The sequence below is a fragment of the Lepisma saccharinum genome, chromosome 10 (assembly GCF_977018435.1).
Source record: "Lepisma saccharinum chromosome 10, izLepSacc3.1, whole genome shotgun sequence".
Classification (NCBI taxonomy): Eukaryota; Metazoa; Arthropoda; class Insecta; order Zygentoma; family Lepismatidae; genus Lepisma; species Lepisma saccharinum.
In genome coordinates this window covers 22904010-22930941 of record NC_139238.1, presented here as the reverse complement: position 1 = coordinate 22930941, position 26932 = coordinate 22904010, and the positions used below count along the sequence as shown (strand labels likewise).

Genomic DNA, 26932 nt, shown 5'->3' with positions numbered 1-26932 from the left:
CATTTATCTTATGGGTAGGACAGATTGGTCAATATTTTATCAGTATTGACTGATACAGGCATATCATTTTATCATTATAATTGGAGATAATTTTACCAATCTGATAATATAGTGGATCTCCGATTTCACGTTTCTAGGTTTTACATTTTCACTCATACATTCAATCTTGATAGTCTCAACATAGCAAAATGTTATAAAATTTTCTCTAATTTTACATTTTCCCGCATTTTAAGTTTTTCAGTTTGGTTCCCTGAAAAACGTAAAAATCGTGGTTCCCCTGCATCTGTAAATTTACTAAATTGAAAGCATTCTGCCATTTTGTTATTATTTTTATGAAAAGGCAGATATAGTGGTGCATTGTTCAACTGTTCAACCCCATAAAGTGTGCCACTTGTGTGAACAGGAGTGTACAATAGTTTTGTAAATTTGTAAGCAAGGACTTTCTAGTTTACAAAGACAAAACTCAGAGCAAGTACTTATTACATAGAATTATTAAGAAGGTGAATTGACCATTCAATTATCCTCATGAATGTTTCCCACTTTGTATTGGATTTCTTCATTCCTCTAAAATTTCAAAATTTAAAAGAAAAATCATACCTGCAGAGATCCCATGCCAGCAGGGTCCTTCGCTAGAACACTCTCAAGGCGACATTGGAGATTATCCCTCTCATTGAGTAAGCTCCTATTGACTTGTTGAATTTCGATCAATTCCTGTTCCTTTTCATTCAACTTCCGGCGTAACTCAATCACACCTCCAGAACTCTGAAAAGAAAAGATTATATAATTTGAAAAGGGGATATGATGCAAAATGAATCTGATGATACAAACAAGAAACAAACATGATCAGTAGTGACATGCATATTTAATTTTTGTTGGAAACACGAAATGTGAAATAACATGCTTAAATGCTCATTTTTAAAGTTTCTGAAATGTGTGAGGTGCATTTTCATGCCATATTTTGCCACGAAATGAACTACAAAATATGAATTAAACTCCTAAACATGACATTTAGAGTTTATTTAAAGACACTACACTTCTGAAGTCTAAATTATCCTGCAAGATATGCAATTCTCGGAAAATCAATAAAATCTGCTGTAAATATTTGAGAAGCAAAAATAGACTCCTTTACACAGGAATAAAAATAATCCTCCAATAACTATACAAAATGTGCTATTAGAAGGGAAATGTTTATTTTGTATAAGTGCAGTTGTTAGAATCAAATTTAGGATGATATTCACCACTGTACCACAAAATGTCATTTCCTGATTTTGATCCTAAAATTTGCCCAATTTTTGTACCAAAATCTTGGTCTTTTATTTACCATAAATATGTGGACTTGCTGATCAGTATACTACTAGTAACTACTATTGCAGCCACAACATGATGGCCTGATACAGGCAATACTATATTAATGCATTTAATTCAAAATAATGCCAGAAAATGCCTACTATCTTGGGTGCATGCCAAAATTATAACATTACCACAGCAATTGAGGTACTTTAAAGAAATTAAACTTGAGGTCTATGCTCTGAGCTACGATACAAAATACCACCTTTAAGTTATTTTCTAATAATTTGACTATTCTTATAATGCCAGTCCAAGTGAGGGTTGAAACTTGCCCATTTTGACCAGGCTATCATTAAATAATAATAATAATAATAAAAAAAAGAAGTAGAAGAATGTTTAATGCAGAAAAATAACACGAAATAAGGAACTGGTGTTTAAAAAGGAAAGCATATCCCATTTTAAGAAATATTCCTGGGCATGATCCTGAATGACTAAGCAGAGTTTAAAAAAACTTTGGATAAAAGATTAGAAACATGTTCCTACTTTAAAAATATCAAATCAAAAACAGCATTAAACACTATGAAGATATAACTTCTGTTTTTAGGGCCTGAATTCTCATCTGTGGCGAACATTCCACATACCAATGGGTAGCATGTGGTGGTGGGGGATTCAGGAGTCAGCTGGAGAATCAAGCACCCCATGTACTCACCACCAAGGTGTCTATTCCCATGAATGGTAGCAAATATTATACAAAAGTTTATTTATTTATTTAACAAAGAATTCCAAATAAAGATTTAGCAATTCTACATTGGAATGTAAACAGCAGAAAAAGAACAATAAAAAATAACAACATAAACAAAAATTACATGCGATAAAGAGCCTTACATATTTCTGTATAACAGTCTTTTAAAACATGCGTGATTGTCAAAAATGTCTATTTGGCATGTTACATTATTGTATTGGCTGGGTAGCCTGTAGAACAGGCAACGCTGGATGAGGCATCATAACCTTGGCATCTGAGAAGGAAAAAGTTGAGTGCTTCTTGTTGTGCGAGAAGCTGGTCATTCCTGATGGTACCATTAACTATTTTATGAAGGAATACATGGTCTGCCAGTTTATGTCTCTCGTGAGGAATTGGTACATTTAACATTTTCAGAAGAAAGGGCTTTTGCAAGTGTTGAGTGGATGGAATGTGGTGACGAACAATGGCCAGGAAGAAATTTAGAATTTAGAAATTTAAAGGGCATGCCAGACCAAACTGGAGAACAGTATTCAATTTTAGGGAAAACGAAAGATTTGTAAAAAGTGCTGAGAGCAGACAAATTGTTTATTTCGGTAAAATGAATATAGTTGTAACTACATGTAAAATTCAGGGGGTGGGTATGTGACTTCTAGCTTCCGCTACCTCTCTCTGAAATGCAGTCTTCTCCAATGGTCATCATCCTGGAAAAGGACATGCAATGGAAAAGAGAATGGAGTTCATCCAAGCACATAACTTAATTACAGAGGTGCTTTTTACTTAGAAGCATATGTTATGAGTAAAGCCCGGATTTTTATGTAATATCAACCCCTAAAATATGTACATAAATATGTAATAAAAATGTCTGAAATATGTAAAAAAATATGTAAATTCATAATGAAATATGTACTATAAATATTTATTCCAAACGTTACTTCCTATTTTTGTTACATTTTTTCCTCACAAAGGGATATGTTTATTTCAAAAAGACTTACAAAAATTGAAGTTACAATATTACAATTTTACATTAAGTATTTTTTATGTTCTTATAGAGCAAAAATATTAACCACAATTTGAATATATTCAATATTTAATATACAATGTCACCAGGTACCATTCAAAATGTTCAGTAGTAAATTTTCGTTGCCCAAATTTTTCACTCAAAAAGCACTTACAAAAATTCAGGTTACCTTTGATCTTGGGGCAGGCACTGTATTTAATTATTTAACTTACAATATGTTACCAGGTACATTTCCAAATGTTCAGAAGTAAATGTTTGTCGCCGATCAGATAATATGTTCTTGTACGCAGAGAAACTTCTCTCCACGTCACAAGAAGTAACCGGAGCGTACTTCAGGAGGTGAATGTGGTCGGGAGAAATATCATTGGGAGGGTTAACTGTTTCACCATTGAGAATGCGGCTCACTGTAAATAAGCTGACGTAACCTGGGTTTCTTTCAGTCACTGCGTCAAATTTTCTTCGACCTTTCTCTCCCACATCTCCTCCAACAGCAGACAGTTTCTTTCTTGCATCCTCATATATATCCATGGCTTCCAGGAGAGGAAGCCCAACAGTTTCAAGTTTTTTTATGCTTGTATCAATCCAACCAAAATTGCTGTTTATGTATGCCATATCGCAAGCAAGTTTGGTGTCCTTGAAGAGATTTTGAGCAGTGCGTACCGATACAGCTGAGTCCGCCGAAAATGAGTCAAGCACAGATTTCACTTCTTCAAAATGTTCGTTGTAAAACTTACTTGCCCGGATCCAAGTGCCCCCATCTAGTAAGAATAGGTTCCGGAGGAAGTGGTACACCTGGCAATTGTTCCTTGTAAACTTGCACACGTTGTGGTGCCTTCAGAAACACCTTTTTCGTGGAAGAAATAAGTTGGTTGACTTCCGGGAAATTGCCTCTCACCTCCTCAGCAATGCGTTGGAGAGCATGTGCCAAGCAAGTAAAGTAGATCAAGTTAGGATAAAACACTTTAAGTGCCGTAGCAGCTTTTAACATGTATGACGCACTGTCTGTGAACATGAGAAGAACTCTCTCTTCTTGTATGCCATCCAGATACAACAATTTAAGACTGTCATTCACAAATCGTGCTATGGTGGAATGATTAGTACGCTCTAGAACTTTGCATGCAATGAGATGTGGTGTAGATGGAGAATCAGCAATTAGCGTTCCAACAATGAAATTACTTACATACCGTCCCAAAGCATCAGTTGTTTCGTCGATGGAAATCCACACATAGGAACTGCCTACTTCTGCCCTAATTGATTCTAAAGTTTCTTTGTAGGAATGTGGAAGATATCGCTTTCGAAGGGTTGACTCGTCAGGAAGTTTACGGCCACAATCTTTTTCAAGAAAATCCCGGAACTTCGGTACTTGAATTTTATACCAAGGGATGTTTGCTGCAATCATTGCTTTGCACATTTCCTTGTAAAACACACTGAATGAAGAATCCTCTTGCATCTGGGCTAGTAAAACTTGCTTCTTTTCACTCCGTAGTTGTTTGTTTTTCACATGAAGTGAAGTGCGAACATGTTGATCTAATTGAGACTTCATAGTGCACCCAACTTTTTTATCGCACACTCGACAAAAAATAACTTTACCATCCGTAGTAAATGCATCATCGACTGCTATCCAAGATCGCAACTTTTGAGATAACGAGGAGGTAGGCGGAGCCATTCCAGCTTTCTACAGCTAAAACACTGTTTAAATACTGAGGCAAGCTCTTCTTAAAACTCCAATGGTTAAAATGAAAAGGCGACGAAATATATATACGAAATTCTACGGTTGAGTTAACAATACTTCATTCAAGATTTGTCGCCACCAGCTGCAAAAATCAAAACGATCACAACAATGTACGGATGAAAGGTAAGTGCCTCTCACCGTTGTACTTGCAGCCTTCCAGTGTTGTTCTCTTCGTTCGCTGTGTGTTGCTTGCCGCTCCATCTTACAAACTGGAAACTGAAACACTGTCGAATTTTGATGTAATTGTTACGATGCGGCGAATCAACGAACTACTATGTACGTACAACAAAGGCAAATCGCACTTTTAAGTTACTATATTTTTTTAGACCTGGAAATGGGGAGGGGAAGTGAGAAGATACTTTTTTAACTAGTAAGCCAAAAGTTCATTGGATTTTTCTCTTAAGGACTGTTTTATGTAAAAAATATTTCATATCTTAGGAATATGTAACATTTAGTAAAATATGTAAAAATATGTAATATAAAACTTCACTGTGACATCTCTACTGACGTAATTCGTCAATATATTTTAATTCCACGCTTGTACATATAAAGGAAAAAATATGTAATTACATAGAAATCCGGGCTTTAGTTATGAGATATACGTGATTAAAAAATTCACATACAAAAAATGCATTCATTTTAAAAAGTAGGGCATTTTACAGTGCGTTGATAATAATAATAACCCGTGGTGCAACAGCCTGTGAGGGGCAGGGCCTACCTACCGACTGTCTGCCTCACTCCCACCTGCCGAGGTGGGAGATCATTCAACAAGTTACGGGCTGACATGTGATCAGCATGATGAACCCCCAGTCATTGCTGTAGGTTTCCGTGACCGGGTTATGCTACTCATTCATAACTACCCAATTTCCTCACGATGGTGGATGGCCACCGGTCCCATACATAGGCCGAAATCTCAGGAAAAGTTCTTAGGCTTCCCCCAGAAGACTCGAACCTGCATGTGTCTTGTAGCCAGAGGCTGAAGCTTGCACCTTAGAATGCATGGCTACAGTGTGTTGATACTCACAACTTTTCAAAAGTGAATATATTAGTTCCAAGTTGTACATTTACTAGATACAGGGTTTGTCTGGAAAGTAATGAGACTGTGTCCAGGAAATAAAATTTATTGATCCAATTGGTACAACTTGTTAAAATTCTTCAAAGTACTCTCCTTGGCTATCGACACACCGCTGCCAGCATGATTTCCATGCAGCGTATGCCTCCTGGAAGTCAGCATCCAACAACCCCCCTCAGAACACCCGTCGTCGTTGTTTGGATGGCCAAAACATCATCAAAACGGCGACCATTCAAGCTTCTTTTGAGCTTGGGGAATAGAAAAAAGTCCGCTGAGCTCATGTCGGGACTGTACGTTGGCTGCGACAATGTGGGAACGCCGATTCTAGCCAGTAATGACATCACAACGAACACGGTTGTGATGGAGTTTCCTTTTTGTCCGTCAACCAGCACTTTTGGCACCAACTTCGCACAAATCTTGCGCATGTTCAAATTTTCACTCACAATTTAGTGCACCACTGTTTTGGGTAGATTCAGTTCTTCGGCTATCATTCTCACACTCAAACGACGGTCTTGGTCCAAGAGTTCCTTCAGTTTGATGACATTTGAGTCCACATGACTCGTCGAAGGGCACCCAGAGCGTTTGTCGTCCTCCACGTTTTCCCGTCCGTTCTTGAAATCTCCATGCCAATGGAAAACCTGGGCTCTTGACAGGGCTTGGTCCTGGTAGGCCTCCTTAATCATGGTGAACGTCTATGCAGTGGTTTTTCCAAGCTTGAAGCAAAATTTAATGGCGTATCGTTGCTCAAGCGAACGTTGCATTTTGAGCTTCCAAAAATCTCAACGTCGTTTTTAAACATGGTTCGCGCAATAAGCTAACCTTACTCTACCAGAGCTCGGAAGCAACTGATCCAGGTAGCGTTGGTTAGCTAAGGACCCCCCAACCACCACCACCAATCCCACTCGTAGCGGACATGATGTTGACGACTGGAGCGCCGTGCGATGGCCAGTCCTATTACTTCCCGGACAAACCCTGTATATTGTGGTTTTGAAGTTCCAGCTGGTCCATTTGATAGGGACTCTGACTGCCATATAGGAGTTACCAGGGTGGGTGATTTCAGTTGAGAAATTTTCCAGCAGTGGAGCAGCAAGAGTGAAAAATCAGATGAAACCAGGGCTGGCTCGGTAGCTCAGTTGCTCGGTAGCTCTGACACAGTATGCCAGAGATCCAGGTTCGAGTCCTGGTTGTGTTTGCATTTTTTGCTGAAATTTCTATGTAGCACAGTCTTCTATTTTTCCCTGTCCTAGGCAAGATCAATCCACTCCTGACCATGCCCACCAATTTCTTTCAGGTCCATCTTAATATTGTCATTCCATCTTCATTGGAACATTCCTACAGATCTATCCTCTCTCATGCATGGCACAAGTTTTAACCAATGAAGTCTGTGATTTAGGGTCTGAATATATGCTGTTCAGTATTATGCAACTGTCTCCAATTTCCACCATTCCCTTTCTTTTAAGTCTTAAATATCTTTCTTAAGATTTTATTTTCAAAAACTCTTAAATTCAGTTTCCCTTACAGCGTAAGGAACCATGCTTCACATCCATATGAAAATATAGACAAAATTATTTATTTTATATTGTATATACATACAGTATTCACAGTATCGTAATAAATCTCGAAAATTACAACAACTAGCGCACATGAACATGTTTGCAGGTTATGCATCTTTGACATCCATTGCAGTATGCAATGACATAATTCTTTTATATATTTTTCATCCTTTTATAGTTTATATCCAAGTAAATACTGCTGTATGATGTTTCATTTATAAAATAATACTGTGTAAATAATATACATACATATAATAATAATAAATATTGCAGTTTCTTACGAAGTTACACTTAAGCAATTTACAAATTCAACTTACGTAAAGGTTTACGGAATGCATTACTTATGTAACTCGGGGGGGGGGGGGGGGATACTGTAATTTAACCTTTAGATTTTGTATGGTTAGGAAAAGAACATAACATTACCTAAAGAAAATGCTTTTAATTTCCTTTCTAATACCATTTTTATTTGATGTTATTACTCCTAAAAGTAAAGGAAACTACTCCCTTGTGCTTTGCACCACGCCATGAAGGTGTAAAGGGGGTGTGGAGTTAGGGCCCCACACTTTCTCACATGGTAGTCAGATGCCCTAATGACTGAGCTACCACGGCCTTATTATTACTCCTAAGAGTTTGAATTTAGAAGCCGATTCACATTGGTTGACAACTATAATTAGATTCTGATTACATATTACCAGACACATGACATATGCTATAGCATCAGAACTGTGACCATAGTCACTTAATTGTCAATATACTTTTAACTTTTGCCAAGCAACAATTGCAGTTGTATGCTTGAAAGGAGCTATAGCCAGCCTCTGTGGCAGTGGTTAGCATAGCAAATTATAACACCAGGGGTCCCAGGTTCGAATCCCAGCTTGGGGATGGGTATTCTTTGTGAGTGCCCCTTCATCATTTACATCATATCATCCCTCATTCTCATCTTCACGATTAGCCAAAGTAAAATAAACCAAATCAATTAATTGAAGAGAGCTATATAAGTGCAAAGGCTACTGTCATCAAATTGCTAATCAATTATATCAGGGTTGTAAACATGACCAAAATTTGAAATAATTCTTGAAGCTTTTCTGGTGACAAATGACGGGAGAGATTCATTTTGGATATCAATCAGGCCAGTTAAGGATATGCTTCTGAGCTTTAAGGAGCCAATGTCACTCTCACCCTATGTTCAGGGATGATTCAAAATGTTACTTTCTTCATGTTAATGTAAATTCATTCCTTCATCGCCAAAACTACATGTACTGCATACTATCAACTGTGTCATAATCTACACCAGCATTTTTTTTTCTACTACATTTCTGTAATGGTATCAAAACCCGAACACTTACACCACCTGGCTGAGGCTTTGGCACTTTCACATCATATTTAACTGTAGCTATATTTACATATGATTTAGTTTGAGGTATCTTGCCTTTACCGAACTTCAATTTCTCTGTTGATTGCTTCTTTCTGACTTTCTGTAAAGATATGCTGACGTACAATAACTTTTGAGAAGATTGTGACTAGCTTTTATTTACATTACAACTGCAGCATTCATAATAGCTATAAAAAGTTATTTTTTCTAGAATATTTACAAATCTTATACCATGTGGTCATATCTACTCAGAGCCCTCCAGATCATACTCAAAGCATTGGATCACAGTGAAACTTGGTAGACTATGGAGACCATGAGGAAGCGAATACTGATGGGAAAAAAATAGTTCAAATTTTCCACCACCAGGTGGAAATGTGACACTGAAATCTGTGCAGTGAAGTACATCCAGGATAACGCTTCGTTTGATCATTGTTCATGCTGTCTTATTCTCATTCATGTTGACGGCGCACATATTGAACACTGCAGTACTGACAAATTAAAAATAAAGTTTGCATGTCTGACATTTGGTTCTTATTTCAGCAACAATTTCCATCTGGTGGTGAAAATTTGAACTATTTTCTTTTCATCAGCATTTGCTTCATTATGGTCTATGTAACCTCTATACCAAGTTTCATCGCGTTCCATTGCTTCAATCAGGCTCTAGAGGACTCTGATTAGGGCAACTTTAATTATCAGCACTACATTTCCACCTGGTGGTGAAAATTTGAACCATTTTTTTTCCATCAGCATTTGTTTCCCATGTTTTCCATGGTCTCTATACCAAGTTTCACCACAATCCGATGCTTAAAACGAGCTGCAGAGAGCTCCGAGAAGGGAAACTTTATTTTTGACCACCCGCTACTAAAATTTAGCAAAAGAAGAGGATTGTTGCAGAAACTTGGCAAGAAATACAGACTCAAATTTGAGTCTCAGGGTAAATCAGACTCTCTATGGTTTGTTTCACCACTGTTTCCACTACAGGTATTTGATCTTACTTTCTAGGTACCCATCATACCTTGTAAATCTCCCTCCTATCTGTCATCTGGGGGAGAGTGGAACGGGGGCAGATGAAAGAACTAGTGGAAGTATACATACAGGTAAGAGATCAAATAAGGAGCTGAGATGAAGTTTACTTTGGAGGTATTCAGAAGATATGTTTTAAGCGGGTTTTGAACCACTATGTGTCTCTAGCAGACATCAAACAGCAGCGCCATCTTCTGAGAAACATTGGGTAAGCTGAACTCTAAGATTTGATTTATACTTTCGTGCAATATGTCATAATTAGGGTGGGAATTTGCCCTGAAATTCCCTTGTTTGTTTCTTGGCCATAAAATGTATGTAATATTGAAAAACCATTTCACACCATTTCTGAGAGGAATGCATGAACTTTACACTGGTTGTGTTTGCCCATTAAGTACTTATTTCGGAGATAACTGCTTTTGAGTGTCTAATCTGGGAAAATTATGAAAAATATATCTATGTTCATCACGTTTAGTGTCTTTTTGCCTGCCTATCGATCTCATCATGGTTACAATCTTTTATTCTCCATTAATCTCCTAATAATGATGTGACCATGGATGGTATAGGGCAATGAAAAGTATCATATTGCCGATGTAACAAATTATTATGAAATATTTTGATAACACTCAGTAATTAAGTTGTGAGAATTGTTTAAATGTATAATGATGAAATATTTTGTTTGCCTAAGCATGGTAACTATTTCTAAAATAAAATAATAATAACAAGCAAATTATTGGGTGGGCTCGAGCGCCACAGGTGCATATAAGTTGGTGGTCCCTGGTATCAAGCCAGGAACGTTACCACTACACCACAGTGGAAGCCATAAAGCTGCAAATTGAAATATATTATTAACATACAAGAAGTAGTCACAAAAGAAGTTCTGTGGAACGCATATTGTTGGAGTCAATGTATGCAGAGGTAGGTGTCTGCCTTCAATGTACAGGATGAAAAAGTGGAGGGGTTTGGGTGTTGAATTTTCTTGGAAGTTAAATGTTTTGTGTGTGTTTATCTGGAGGGGGAGGAGGAGGCTAGTGTGCTACAGACACTTAATCAGGCACTAGTTTTAGTTAATGTGGAAATTTACCTCTACTAAATACTAATTGAAAAATAAGTTTAATATCTGTTTGAATTTGATTGTTGTACCTTTTAATTGATTTTAGAATACTGCTAACTAAACGTTCAATGTCTTAACTTACAATATTATCTTCTATAAAACAGTGCCTTTAAGCCTACCTGGGTTTCTGCTGCTTCAAAAAATGGCACTACTCTTGAGGGGTGAGAAGCCAGCTTGGATGAAGACACCGCAGAGATTAGCTTAGATGAAGGTACAATTTGTACATGCCTAGAAGGGGATGGTGAAGATTTGCCATACTTTGATGGAGAAGCTTTCCGAGGTGACGGGAATAAAGAATACTTTTCTCGTTGTGGGTGAGACACTGTTGGCTTTCCGTATCGTGCCGGAGAATGCAGCACAGACCTTTTGTCACGTGAAGGAGAACGAGATAAGCTTCTTCCTGAATGCTGGGGAGAAACAGATGGCTTTCCATATCGAGCTGGAGAATGCGGAACAGACCTTTTGTCACGTGAAGGAGAACGAGATAAGCTTCTTCCTGAATGCTGGGGAGAAACAGGTGGCTTTCCGTATCGAACTGGAGAATGCGGTACAGCCTTTTTGTCACGTGAAGGAGAACGAGATAAGCTTCTTCCTGAATCCACTTGAGGCTTTTTGAATCGTTCAGAAGACACTTTAGACTTTTCATATCGTGAACGACCACGTATCCGTGAAGCGATGGACACATGTGGCTTTTCGTGCTTTGCGGGAGACACTGCTATGTACCTTTTCTGCTTCGGGAATTGAGGGGGTGATGCTCTCATATGTCTCTTCTGCTTAGGGGACTGTGAACGAGACATTGTCCCCTTCAGCTTGGGAGATCGTGAGGGAGATGTTGATCTCATCTGTTTTGGAGATCGTGAAGGAGATGCTACTCTGCTCTGCTTAGAGGATTTTGAACGTTCTTCTGCTCTTGGTCTATTTGCTAACCGTTCTATTTCCAACATTAAGTCATGTTCTGGAAAACAAAATAACTTCTGACAGGCTTTTCAATATATATATTTTTAATTATCAAAGACACACATATACAGGGTGGAGAAAAATTTCGGAGACTTTCTTTTTTGAACTGCTCATTTAATTTTAGACTAGAAAGTATGATTGTGTTTACTTCTTCACAGATGAAATGAAACAAAAGAGGTAGGATAAAGCACGTCATTCGCTTGGTAGATGGTGATGGTCTACAAAAGTTATTTACTTATGAGAAGATTTTTTCGCCGTGAGCATGTGCACAACCATAAATTACTGAAGAAGGGACAGAAGAATTCCACTGCTGCAATGTTGCCGCTTGCCATTATTTTCAAACGTTGGTGATGGTTTGGAATAACATTTATGTGATGGAAAAAATTCCCTTGATGCTCATCAATCAGAATGTCAAAATTAACTCTGATATCTATCCAAATCATTCCCAGTGATATTTTGGAAGTATGGGCAGCAGAGCACTTCAGCAAAGATTGATTCACACTTCAGTAAGACTGAACTCCAGCACATTCAGCTGTTACTCTGTGTGATCAATTTTGGAGGAGACCATTTCTTGTGTTCCATACAAATCGGTGGATGTATTCAAAATAGCTTTGTGACGTGCATAGGACAAAATTACTGTCAAAGAGTAATAATTTTCTAAAACGACTTCTCAAATGTATTGAGGCACAAGGAAGCAACTTTGAACACTTATTGTCCCCTCTTGAAAATTCTAACTTTTTTCTTTCCAATCTGCACATTTCGATGTTTTAAGGTGCCTGAAGAGATTTTAACATGCGGAAACCACAAATAAGCGAGATATTTATTCTCCAAATGTGACCACGGCACGTCCAATTCTTCAGATATCGAATAATAATGTGTAATTACTATCACCATGAAAAAAAGTGTAATTTTTAAAAAAATAACGTCTGCTACACTTCACACATTTCTTGGCAACTCACGAATGTACACGCAGGCTCTCTATTGAAGAAATTGTAGATTTGAAATATAGTAGAATAACGTGACAACATGTATGGTAGCACACTTTCCACTCACGACGTTCACTTCAACGATATTTATGCTAAGAGAACCAAACCTAACTGGCCTAACCTAACAACGCAGACATTCTTCGTCTAAATGACATCATAAATCATACATCATAAAATATTCGCTTACAACGTTCATATGAATGATAATCAACGATATTTATACTAACAGAACAAAACTTAACAGGTCTAACCTAACAATGTAGGCATTTCTCGTGCACATGATGCCATAATTCATACCACATAAAATACCCAATTATTCGATAATAACGCATATCGACGTGCTAAAAACAAGAAACGTTCATATGAATAACAATCTTTCCAACAAACTTTTCAAGTTTTTCATGGGGGTATGGAGGGTCATCATCACCATTTTTATTTTTTGTTGTTGTTATTATTATTAGTCAAATTAGTAATAACTTCTTGAACAGTTAGTGATTTAGATTTATATATTTAAAGAGCAGTTTTATACTGTTGAGTTTTCTTTAAAAGCCTCCAAACTTTAAGCCAACCTGTATATATGCATAATTTTCTTACAATTGCAGGTATTATCACAGTAGTCATTTTCCAAACAATAAACTAATAGATCAGGTTATGTTTCTTGTTTTTTTTTCTTTTAACATTTCGACACCATACACATGCATCTTTTTTCAAATGGAATCCATTTAAAGAATGCTTCAAGCACAAAATTACTTTCTACAACAAATAAAATGTTTCTTGCCAGCATTTAGCATAGAAAAACCTGACAGGTACATTGATGGGTTTAATTTTTTGTGCGCATTACATGAACATCATTCTCTTTTTTTAATTTTTTTTATTTTATATTTTTCTACTCTACCTACCTATCTCTGTTCCTCACTTCCATCAAGGATTGTGAAAGATTAAGTGCAAAATAGATTAGGTGACACTGGTTTTTCTTCTAACTGTACATAAGAAGTTCCGTTGTTGTCTTAAAGATAATTGTTTGTAATCTGTTAAATATTTCAGAGTTTATTCCAGTTGTAATTCCTGCATAAGATGCACGTGAGTTGTACTGAAACTTGGAGTCAACAAAGAACAGAAAATTGTTGTTTATAAAAAATAACAAATTTTAGTTCAGAGCAAAATGTGAGCGTCCCAATAATATTACATATTGATATGTCCATAAATAGACAATAATTTAGTGCAGTATCCTGTCATTTTGTTATTTTTATGGACATAAAGTTATAATTTTTGTGCCCTGTATTTTGGAAAGTAAATTTCGCAATACACATGTACTTTCTTCCCTAAGACAAAATCCATTGGTTATATAGGTGTGGCTGAAAAGAAATGAAACTGTTGCTACCAAGCTTATTATTTGAAACCGGCTTACAAATCTGCATAATCATGTTCAAAGTATTTTAAAATTAAATGAACCGCTACACAGACATATAAGTGCATTGATATACGTGTGTGTCGCATAACATCAATGAAAGTAATTCCTTTGAAATGTTACACAGTAGAGTACTGCAATGAGCGTTTTTCGCTCGAGCAGAAATTAGTTCGCACGGGCAGCGCTAGATGGCATACAGAATTGATAGATCTTCCGCTCGAGAGAAAAACACTTGAACAAGAGGAATAAACTCGAACTCTCAAACCCTATTAGTGCACATATTTCCGTCATTTCGGTATGGTGGTAGGCTCTCAGATATGGATCATGAAGTAAAAGACGAAGTGAAATTGAAAAATAAGTGAACACAGTCATCATCTACATGTTAAAATGCAATTTTATATATCTTACCGAGATATGTGAAAATGAAATAGATGAGTATGGGTTGAAACTACCTAGGCTGACATTTTATGGTTCTACGATCATTGTCACAAAATGATGTTCGATTGAATGTTATAACTGCATTTTATTATTTCGCAGAATATGATTATCCTTTTCAGTACGTGAACAATGATGTACACATACTTGCTGCATTGTGATAATGATGTACACATACTTGTTGCATTGTGATACGATATTTGTAATTGCTTAGGCAGGTCTGTCAGCATGTATATCCATTTTAGGTTTTGGTCTGTAGATATTGAATACTTTCATACGTGTTGTATTTCAGTTTTACATAATAATACCGGTATTTGGAATTATTATTTAGAATTGTAATTGCATAGAGTGGTTTCCTTCCATGTATGGGTTTTAGGTTAACAGTGCTGCTTATTGGGCTCTGAAATACGGGACACTGTCAATCATTCCATTACGAGTGCGGTACGCTCGAGCATGGAAAACTCGAATGAGTTTGAGCGAGCAAAAGTGATGGCATGCAGCACAGAAATGTAACTCTAACTCTTTGTAGTAGTGTTGGAAGCCGACCAGTGTTTGCCTTCAACTTGTCACACCTTCTCGGATAAGAATACATGTCTCATGAAGGGAGCATGTGTTCTCCCAAAACGTTACATTACAAATTTTGTTTACATGCTTGTAAGAACGGTAAAGTACAACAGAAATAATTCTTGGATGATATCCACTACTAACTTGTTATTTAGTTTCGGGGCCGTACACACACTAGTGTCCCCTTTTCACATTTATTAAAACTATTTGCATCATTCTGGATGTGTGTGTGTGTGCTCTGATTTTGCTCCATGCTTGAGCATTTTTGGACAATTTCTGCCTGACCAATTCCTTGGCCAAATATGCATCTTTACATTTAATAACAATAACCCATGGCATGAAAGCCATTGAGGGCCAGGGCATAACTACTGATTGCCGGCCTCACTCCGACATACCTTATCATCCAACTAGTTATGGGTGAAGCATGGTCAACACGAATCCCCAGTCATGGTTCTAGGTTTTCCGTGACCGGGTTATGCTATTCGTTCGTAGTTCCCCAATTTCCTCACAATGGTGGGTGGCCACTGGCCCCATACACTGGCCAAAGTCTCAGGAGAAAAGTTGTTACGCATTGCCACTCGGGACTCAAACCAGTGCATGTCCCGTAGCCCAAGCCCGAAGTCTTAGACGACATGAAGGGACATTTTAAAGTCTACTATGAAAATTTTAAAAAATCCATTCTGCCTATTATTAGAGAGAGACTTCAACACAACTTGCTCCTCTCTCATTTTGACAGCACAGTGTACATGCTGACTACAGGGAGATGCTGACAACAAGAATTTTAAGAAAAATTCAGAGCTCATATAAACAAAATATATTTAACCTTCAGAGGTATGATCATCTGACAGTATATTATAATACATTAGCTTGAATTAGAATATATGAAAGAGGTAGGTGTAGAAAACTAGTGTTCGTATGTAACGAACATACTACAGGAAATCCTTTATACATCAGTAAGAGATTAGTCTGCCATTAGGAGACAATGAATTCTCATACACAAGTTCCCAAAATTCCAATCTGTTAGCAATAAAAACTGAGAAAACTGAATATTTTGCCAACTCTTTTACTGCATCAGTGGTTAGACATTGGAATGTACTTCACATGAAAGATGAAGAAAAAGCTTTATGGTATAATTTTACATACCTTTATTGGTTTAGTTTACTGCTGAATAATTAACAACAATATGTAAAAAATCATGAAAATTGCCATAGCCTGCTTTGTGCGTGCACGTTTTGTGTATGACTATGAATTGATTTTTTTACTGTAGTTTGTCTATTATGAAGGGCATATGCATGTTGTTTGTTTTCTGTGTTTAAATGTATTATATTATGAATTTATATTCTATTGTGAATTATATTATGATCTAATGTATACATAGATATTACACACATATTACGGTTGAGTGTAAGACAAGTTCATGCCGTAATCTACACTATGTAAAACACATACTAAATAAATAAATATGGTATTGATTTCTGTCATGTGACCAAGGGCTTACACATCAAACATCTGTATGTTAGAGATAAAAATTTAAATACGTATACTGAAAAAACATGCAAGAATTTTGACTATTTCAAATAGTTCCAACAATAATTTGTAATTTTGGTTTCTTTAAAATGTTGAAAGCATCTGTTTCCTTTATAGTAATGCTGTATCAAAATATGTTTGAGGATATTTTCAATATCTGTGCACTTGCAAATATCTCTATAAATTTGATTCAAATTCACAAGAGTAAAAACTTCTTTGTAACTGTCTAATACGAGGGTTGCTGGAAAAGTTTCTGAAAACTACCACCAACAGTGGCACTAGTGTTCCAATATTATAAAAATCTGAAAAATATACCTTTTTTATGTTTAAATTATCTTTGATTGTTTGTTTAAGCCTATTAGTTTATTTTTCTTGGTTTTCCGAATTCCAGCATGGTCAACAATTTCTCAGTGATGAATTCTGTGAAGGTCGTCCAACCACGTCTGTTGTTGCCGGCAATGTTGATGCTGTGCGTGAAATGATTGAGAGAGATTGGCATGTGACATACCGTGAGATTCAGGCATCCTTGAACATTGACATGAAAGCAATACATACGATTTTGCATGGTCATCTGAACGTACAGAAAGTTTCAAGTCGTTGGATCCCAACTTGGATCAACTTGACCGAAGCTCAAAAACTGGCTCGTGTAAATTGGTGTAAAGAAAAGCTAAAAAAATTCAACCGAGGCAAATAAAATTTGGTGTAATACATCATTACAGGGGACGAAACTTGGATCTATTCATACGAACCCGAAACTGAACAGCAATCCACTGCTTGGGTGTTTGAAAGTGAGCCGAAACCAACAAAAGTTGTTCGTTCGAGGAGTGCTGCCAAGCAAATAATTGCTTGTTTCTTCAGTTATATTGGACATGTGGCAACAATAGCTTTAGAAGATCGAAGGACAGTAAATGCCGAGTGGTATACAACAGTTTGTTTGCCAGAGGTCATCAATGAATTGTGTAAAACAAACCCAAATCGTAGCATTATCCTTCACCACGACAACGCCAGTTCCCACTCAGCACACCAAACTGTTAATTTTTAGTCCAGTAAAAATGTCGAATTAATGACTCAATGTCCGTACCCACCTGATTTATCACCTAATGACTTCTTTTTGTTTGCACACATGAAAATAAGATGCATGGTGAGCGATTTGTGTCGCCTGAAACAGCTGTTCACGCATTCCGAACAGTAGTTTCTGAGGTATGAGCTTCAGAGTGAAAAAAATGCTTTCAAAATTGGTTTGAGTGTATGCAAAAGTGTATCGACTTTAAGGGTGAATACTTTAAAAAACAATAAAGCCATTTCCAGAATTTCACATGACATTTTTCATATTGATTGCAGAAACTTTTCCAGCAGCCCTCGTATCATTCTTCTGTGAACAACCTATTAACATTTTAACATTAGTTATGTAGTATGACTAGTTATCATTTGCAGCTCTTGATATAGATCACACTTTGGGCTTTGAAACTAACTAACTCTCGAGCCTTCTTGAACCTAAAGGTTTATGGCTGCAGCAACACAGGCCTTCCATCTGTCCCTATCCTGAGCAACATCAATATACTCTTTTCCACCCCTACCAATTTCCTTCAGCTCCATCTCAACATTATCCCTCCATCTTCATCTTGGTCTTTCTACTGGTCTCTTACCATCAGGTTTCCCAATAACAATCCTGTAAACTCTTTTTTCCTCCCCCATTCGTGCCACATGGCCTGCCCACCTAAGTCTTCTTGATTTAATTATTCTAATAATATCTGGACATGAATACAAATTATGTAGTTCTAAATTATGTAACCTTCTCCACTCACCTGTCTCCTCATCCCCTTTAGGCCCAAATATTTTCCTAAGGATCTTATTTTCAAATACTCTCAATTTATGTTCCTCTTTCAATGTAAGAGACCAAGTTTCGCATCCATATAATATTACAGGCAAAATTACTGTTTTGTATATTTTAACTTTTACTTTCTTAGATATTAAACGAGAAGACAAAAGTTTATGAAGAGAAAAGTAACATGCATTTTCTGAATTAAGCTTGCTTTTTATTTCCTCTTTAATATCATTATGATTTGTTAGTATTACTACTAAGTACTTGAACTTGGAAACTTGTTCAAACGAGTTGTTATCAATAATTATATTTTGATTATTTTGGCATTGAAACACTGAAAAAAATAGTTATTCCGAAGAAACAGTGGTTTCATTTCTGTTTGTAAATAATTTATGTTTCAGTGCATTTGCAGGAACAGTTCCTTAAAGTTAGTGTACTATTAGTGCCTTAAATTTATATTACCACCCACACAATTTCTACTGTAACAATATACGAGGGTGATTCTGAAAATAAGTTTTGCATAATGATATTTTCGGAAGTAATGCACATTGTGTGGAAATTGTATTGTCTGCAGTTAAAATACATTTGTCTATTCCACTGAGCATCATGTGAACTCCAGAGCCTGTGCAGGAGTAGCAGAACAAGACCGATCTCCATGCTGAACGTGCCAGCTCCATGATGGAGAACAAACACTGTTATAGATGTGGGAGAAAGATGAAGTGACTTCTTCTGCTGACTGCAACATCAGAACCTCTGGAGAGCTTCACTTGGGAACATATGGACCCTCCCTATATCCCTGATCTTACACCCAATAGGTTCTACTTGTTTCCAACTTTAACCCTAGCCTACCCATGCCATATGAGAAACTTAATTACCTGAGGTGGGGAAGGGGGAGCTCACATATTTTTTAATTGCTAAAATTAAAGAAACAATTTTGATATGCATCTGTGTCAATTGTTGCATGAGTGTCACACATTTATCATTAACTAAAATTCACAAAAAATAATTTTTCATCAATGCTTTTTTGTTTATGTAAGCATAGTTCTAACCAATTGCAATAGGCCCACCAAGGTAATTTTGCCTCCTATGTATGTTACATTTATGCTTATATGAACAAAAGTAGTACAGAAATATTGGGAACACCCTAGAGAACAATGTAATTTATTTTGTTTTTATAAAAAAAATCAGTTGAAAAATCGAAAAACTAGAGGTGGTGGGCCTGAGAGCAACCCACCCCCCTTGCAGGTAAGCTAGGGTTAAAATGGAACTGTTCAGACTGCATTAGACCAGAAACCATGATGTGGGCATGGAAAATGCTGTTAAAACCTTCCTCGTAAGCCAGGTACTGAGTTTCACATGAATGATTTTTCAAACAAGTGCAGAGGTATGATAAATCTGAGCAAGAAAATAGGTAATGAATTTGCTTTCCCAAATAATAAATCCTGTGAATAAAAATCTCGCAAAACTTATTTTTGGAATATCCTTAGCATAAACATACAAAGCGTAATAGAGATTCATACCATGGACTTTCAGTTGATTAACATTGTTATGTAACTTTTTCTTTTCATCTAGCGCACTGTCCAGGACCTTCTCAAGCTGACCTTTCACGGTTTTACATGCATGCATCTCAGCTTGAAGTTCCAAGTTATGCTTCTGCAGATTTTGCATATGTCCCTCTCTCTCAGCAAGCTGATTTAGTGCACTATCCAAATGCTCCTGAATCACACAGAATTAAAATTTATTTAGTTACTAAAAGTGACAAGAGAAAGTTTGTGTGATTTTATACGAGGGACATTCCGAAAGTAAGTTTCATCATTTTTTTCACAGGGAAGCTATATTACAAAGTGAGAAAACACATTGCCATAACAAAAGACAATCTTTCCTGAATTCACGATGGATGGAGCGAGAGCAGAGGAGCGATGGCACATGCACAGAGTGCCAAAGAATAGAGATAAGCAGCAGACAGACATGCCCGAACTCATTCGAGTGCAAACCAGTATGGCAGAAAGACGTGTGCTGGAAATGTGGTCACAAATGGAAGTGCGGCACACAATTGCCACACACTAAGCAAACTGAAGTCTGCCATTTGACACAAGAGACCAGGGCTCTTGAGTCAAGGGGTTTTGTTCTCGGACGACAATGCAAGACCCCACACAGCAAGGATCACTGGGATGGGAGAGATTGAATCACCTGGCCTACAGCCCCGATCTTGCCCCATCAGACTTCCACCTTTTTCCTGCGTTGAAGTCAGTACTATCGGGACGTCACTTCGGAAGCAACGAAGAGGTGCAACAGGCTGTGAAGAACTTCCTTAAATCGCTGGGCATAGATTTTTACCAGGAGGGTTTCTTCAAATTGATTTCACGGTACGACAAATGTATCAATGTCAGTGGCGACTATGTAGAAATATAGCCAAAAGATTGTATTTTGTTATGACATTTTATTTTTTTGTTTGCAATAAAGCTTCCCTGTGAAAAAAAATGACGAAACTTGCTTTTGGAATGTTCCTCGTATATTACACAGCAGTGTAACAGACTAAAGGCTCAGCTGGTCCTTTGGCCAACGCCAGGGCGGTTGTTTTCAAATTTTACTCCCATTTCCGAAAACCTTTATAATATTCCAAAATCTAAAAAAATTACATCTGCTTAGAATTCCTTCTACACAGGGGTGCCACCCCCACCCCCAAGGTCTATGATGAACTCCCTCCAAAATGGTAGAACATTTGCCTTCCCCAAAATGGTAGAACATTTGCCCCGCCCTTTTATGTCGAATTATTTACTCAAATTATTTTGGTCAGACAAAATTTGCGGAACAATATAATACAGACACATTTAATCAATATATGTTTACTTCAGGTACTTGAGGCTCACTTTCACGTTTGCTAACATAAAACGTACACAACTGCTCAGGCTCACTGCCATTGTTAGTGTACTGAACCTTATTCTTCATAGTTTGTCTGCTTGACTACCCTTGTATCAATGCAAAAAGCACACGTCCCCCTCTTCCAAACAGATTCTAAAGGCATAAGAGGTGGTGTTTCATTTCAACGCTATCGCCGCGATCACCCACAGGTAGGTAGGAAAACTATACATTACCAAAACTAAAAATCAATAACATGTCAATCAAATGAAATGACTCCCCCCTCATTTTTGTGTGAAGATATATAGAAGTGGTATAAAATTTTAGCCCACTCAAAAATTCCCATGATGCAGGCACGTCATGAAACCTCCCTGTGGGCACCCCTGCTTCTAGAACATTCACATGAATCTGTACGTGGTTTGATTTCACCATTTTCTAGATAATTGCAATAGTTTAACACACTTATGTATCCACAAAACTATTGAAAATTTCTAGGGAACAGCGAAAGCATACCACACGAAGATTCACATGAATATTCTGGCAAGAATTCGAAGCAGATGTAATTTTTCAGATTTTGGAATATCATAACGATTTTCTGAAATGGGAGGAAAATTCGAAAACAGCTGACCTGGCATTGGCCAAAGGACCAGTTGAGCCTTAAGAAATAAAATGCTAAAATGTATTCCATCTAAAATTGTCGATGTCATATATGAAAGCCTTAATCTTTGAATGTGATAGTAACGAAACAATATTAAGGGGGAGAGGAACAATTTCCCCAAGGTCCTTCTCTCTTCAGCAGCTGCTGATCACTGTTGCCAGCTGGATCTTTCATGCACTCATTTGGCTGTGAACTATGGCACCCGCCCCCTGGCTAGTCTTCACTTCTGTCTAATGTTTTGGATCTGTTTCGGAGTTCCTCTTCAGGGAATCCAGTGAATAAAATATTAAAAAAAAAAAGTGAAAAGAATATCAATGATCTTAAAAGTTTGCATAACCACCATTGGATATTATAAAATAACACTGGTCTTCGTGGCAGAGTAGTTAGCATAGCATGCTACAAAGCCAGGAGGCATGGGTTCCAATCCTGATGTCGGCATGGGTGTTCTTTGTGAGTGTCCATTCATCAATTTCATCATATGATCCATCATTCTCATCCTCGCGTTTAGCCAAAAGTGGCAGAAATGCAAAATAGAATAAACCAAACCAATCAATATTACTAAATAATACACTATGTGAAAGAAGGTAATTGGACACCACATGTCAGCGGATACCATCAGTTTTCTTGCAATCAGTAGGAGGTTGGTCCGCCTTTGGCAGCAGCAGCCACTTGTCGTGGTAAACTGGCTACAAGGTCGTGTAGTACACCAAGTGGGATATTCCGCCAATCCTCCTGGAGTACAGTCACCAACCCTGGAAGTGTAGAAGGGCGAGGCAATCGCGACCTCAATCTTCGCTCCAGTTCATCCCATAGATGTTCGATAGGGTTGAGGTCAGGGTTCTGAGCAGGCCAATCCAGTCAGTTGGCATTATTTTCTGCATACCACTTCATGGTAGCCCTGGAAACATGACAAGTCGCATTATCGTCCTAGAACACACATTTATCGTTTCCATAGAAACGCCACAACGTGGGGAATATGGAGTTGTCGAGAATATCTCGGTAGGACACAGACGTCATGTGGCCATATGCCGGTACCAGTGGACCCATGCCATGCCAGCTGTAATAACCCCTGAACATGATGCCGCCACCACCCTATTTCACTGTGGGCACTACACACACGGGGAACAGACGTTCTCCGGGTAATCACCATACCCACACTCTCCCATCTGATCGAAACAGTGTGAAGCATGATTCATCGCTCCATAGGACCTTCCGCCATTGCTCCACCGTCCAGTTTCTCAGCTCTTTACACCAGTGTTGTCTCTGCCGTTTATTGTTTTTTGTTATCAGGGGTTTGTGAGCAGCGGCTCGACCATGACAACCAAGCGCATGGGCCTCCTTGCGAAGTGTCTTGGTCGAAACAGTCAAATTGGTTGCACTTTGAAACACTTCTGCAATTGAATGCATCGGACGGGTTCTGTTTCTCCGAATCTCCCTCTTCAGCACTCTCCTATCCCAGTCGTAAAATTTTATTGGTCTTCTACTTTATGGTGATTGCTGCAGTGTTCCTTTTCCTTCCACTTCTTGATGACAAAGGATACAGTTGATTTAGGGACCTGTTGGGCATCAGCTATGCTACGTATACTCATGCCTCCTATGGAGCAGCCTACTATGATCCCTCTTTCAAATATGCTGAGCTCTTTCCTGTCTGTCATTTTATCAGCGAATGATCTGAGAAGCCTCTTGCTGCCGTATATATACCCGTCTGTACTTTCTTTTTCATGAGGAGTTAGTTTCAAAGTTGAAACCGGGGTGTCCAATGACTTTCTTCCACATAGTGTACATCAGGAACAAAAATACATGCAACAGATGTGATAGTGTGTCAAATTGTGGACTTGTGCAGATATAAACTGCAGGTAAGTATTGGTGAATGTTACTATTAAGTGGATTTTTATTCTTGTGGTGACATTTCATCTTATGCTGACCTCCATCGTGTGGTGATTAGCATGGCATGCCACAATGCCAGGGGTCCAAGGTTCCAACCCCAACCTGGGCATGAATGTTGTTTGTGAGCGTCCCTTCATCAATTTCATCGTATCATCACTCATCATCTTCATGATTAGCCAAAAATGATAGTAAAGTGAAGTAAAATAAACCAAATCCAACAAACAAATCAAGTTTATACTACCAAGTGCAGTGTTGTGTACAGTGATCACAGATATGTGTATGTGTGTGTATGAGGGTGCTCTCTCTCCATCTTTCTCTATTTTTTTTGTTGTAAAAACTTGAAAAAAAAAATCTGCACAACCAGGACGAAAGGTTGCCACACAAAAAAAAAAAACACTTTAATTTCAACATTTAGTGTATTATTTTGTGTAGGTTAAAGGAAGGATAAATCTTGAAGGTAGGATCGTGCTGAACATAAAAGTTGGCTGACCATGGATCAAGTCCTGTCCTTGCGATATCCCAGTTTGGAATGGTAAACAAGACTAAAGTTGAAACTTTCAAAAATCCTCTGCAAGAACTTCAACTTAACAAATGTTAGAAGTTCTAAAATTGTAGTGCTCAGTTTAGTCTTTTATTGTTTATAGTTTGGAGCAATGCACACATTCCGCAAGTTCTACAAATACTTCACATTCCCTTTCGAACACAAGATTCACTTTCATACCCAATTGTTACCAAACCAAACTTTTCATGAATATGACATTCATACCTATAGAAATATGAGTTAGATGAACAATTTTCTATTTACACACATAATTTACACAATAATTCAATTTCTCTTTTGCGAGAAATTGCTGTCTCTATCGATATCAGTGACTCACTGTCACTATTCACAGAAGACTGTTGATTGACCTGGAAATCTATGACATCTTGGATATTACAACATAACCTATCGAGATGAATAAGTTATGTTGCAATATTCAAAGACATGAAGTGTAACTGAGTCATTACAAACCTATGAAATTGCTGGAAGATAATACTTTGATTAAAGATAGGGTTGTGCACACAACTATGTACAACACTAATTTCAATGATCATGTAGTAGTTTATATGGGTGATATTTTAGATGTGTGAGATCTTTACAAGAGGCATGTGGCAGTCCAAAAACATGACATGAAAAATTTTGTTTCAAGGATGGGCCAATATGAAATTTTGGCAGATACTGATAAAGTAACAATATAAAATTGACCGATACCAATAACCGATACTCTAATCTACCGAAAATAATCTGAGATAAAATTCCAAATAGCCCTTGAAGAATCTGAATGGTTCATTGACCTATGCATGTTTCAAGCTAATTGCACTGCAAAAGAAGTTGCATATTTTGACATTTACTTTTTTAAAAAGTACGGCATGGAGATTACACATAAAAATTATAACAGAAAGGCAGAATTTTGTACTAAATCTATATATATAAACATGTGTGTGTGTATGTTTGTACTGGCATAACTCTTGAATGCCTGGAGCATTTTCAACCAAACTTGGTACACGTATCACTTGCAATCTAGAAAGAAATACTGTGGGCATAAGACACCCCTGGCACCCTTAGGGGTGCGGGTGGGAAGGGGTGACATGTAAAAATAATCGAAAACGACCAATATTAATGTGGAATCCTTTGTTTTCGGGGCCGATAAGATGAATAGTGACACTCCGAATGCCGTTCAACTCCAAGTTCATCACCTATCGGCATGGGGAGGGGGTGAGAGGGGTGAAAAATAAATGTAAAAAATGACCTAGATTAGTGTCGAATCCATAGTTTTCGGATAAAGGAATGCTCTCTATAAATATCAACAATACACTATGTGTAATTTGTATCTTTCTGGAAATAATGTTAATTGTCATGTTGCTTGTCTTTCCTGTTTCTACAGTAAGATAATCCGTGTAAAAATACTGTAAGCTTAAGTGTAACCCTACTTCAAATAATAAATAATAATAATAATAATAATAATAATAATAATAATTGGTGACATTTACGATGACCAAACTTGGTACACACATGACTTACAATCTGCAAAGATATACTGTGGGGTAAGACACCCCTGGCACCCATAGGGGTGGGGTGGGAAGGGGTGACATATAAAAATAATAGAAAACGACAGATATTAGTGTGGAATCCATAGTTTTCGGGGTCGCTAAGATCAAGTGACACTCCCAATGCCGTTCAACTCCAAGTTCATTACCTATCGTCATGGGGGGGGGGGGTGATAAATAAAATGTCAAAAATGACCTACATCTACATTAGTGTCGAATCTATAGTTTTCAGAGTCGCGTAGCTAATTGGTGACATTCACGATGACATTTGTATACTGTACTTACACTTTTAAATACCTGTAAATAAAATTAGTTATATTTTACACAATAGTTAGAATTCATTATTTTGGGATAAATAAATACCCGGATGATGTCGGGCAATCAGCTAGTTATAAGATATTTATAGATATATATCGGATCAGTAAAATAATCGGTAATTTTACCAATACATCGATATGCCTATATCAGCCGATAGTGAAAAAATACTGACTAATCTGTCCCATCCCTACTTTGTCTTGTTTGTTAGAAGTAAAGAAAAATCTGTTTCACAATATAAAAAAAAGGTGAAAAATGTTTTCCAAGGAGAACAGAACACTTATGATCAAGATTCCTAGAATCGTTTGTGAATGATTAGTTAAAGCAATTTCTGACTGAATTCTTTACAAGTTGAAGAAAATTAACAGAGATTCATATTTATGATTAAATCCTAGCATGAAAATATCCCTCATAATTCATTGAATTCAAAGAGGTTAGTTGTATATCTGCTGTAAGAAAATACATAGATATGAATACTTACATGAGACTTGCACTTACTCACTCACATGCACAGAG

The 26932-nt window shown here is 37.3% G+C and overlaps 1 protein-coding gene across 1 annotated transcript in view; it reads right to left on the bottom strand.

The window, feature by feature from the left end:
• The window catches only part of LOC145993816 (uncharacterized), a 387953-nt gene that overhangs the window by 257275 nt on the left and 103746 nt on the right, over nt 1-26932 (bottom strand). The window contains exons 8-11 of the mRNA XM_083129646.1: nt 20130-20325; nt 11030-11865; nt 8751-8879; nt 598-762 (exon numbers count right to left, since the gene is read on the bottom strand). Coding sequence (XP_082985772.1) covers nt 598-762; nt 8751-8879; nt 11030-11865; nt 20130-20325 — 1326 coding nt within the window. The remainder of the gene's footprint in view (nt 1-597; nt 763-8750; nt 8880-11029; nt 11866-20129; nt 20326-26932) is intronic.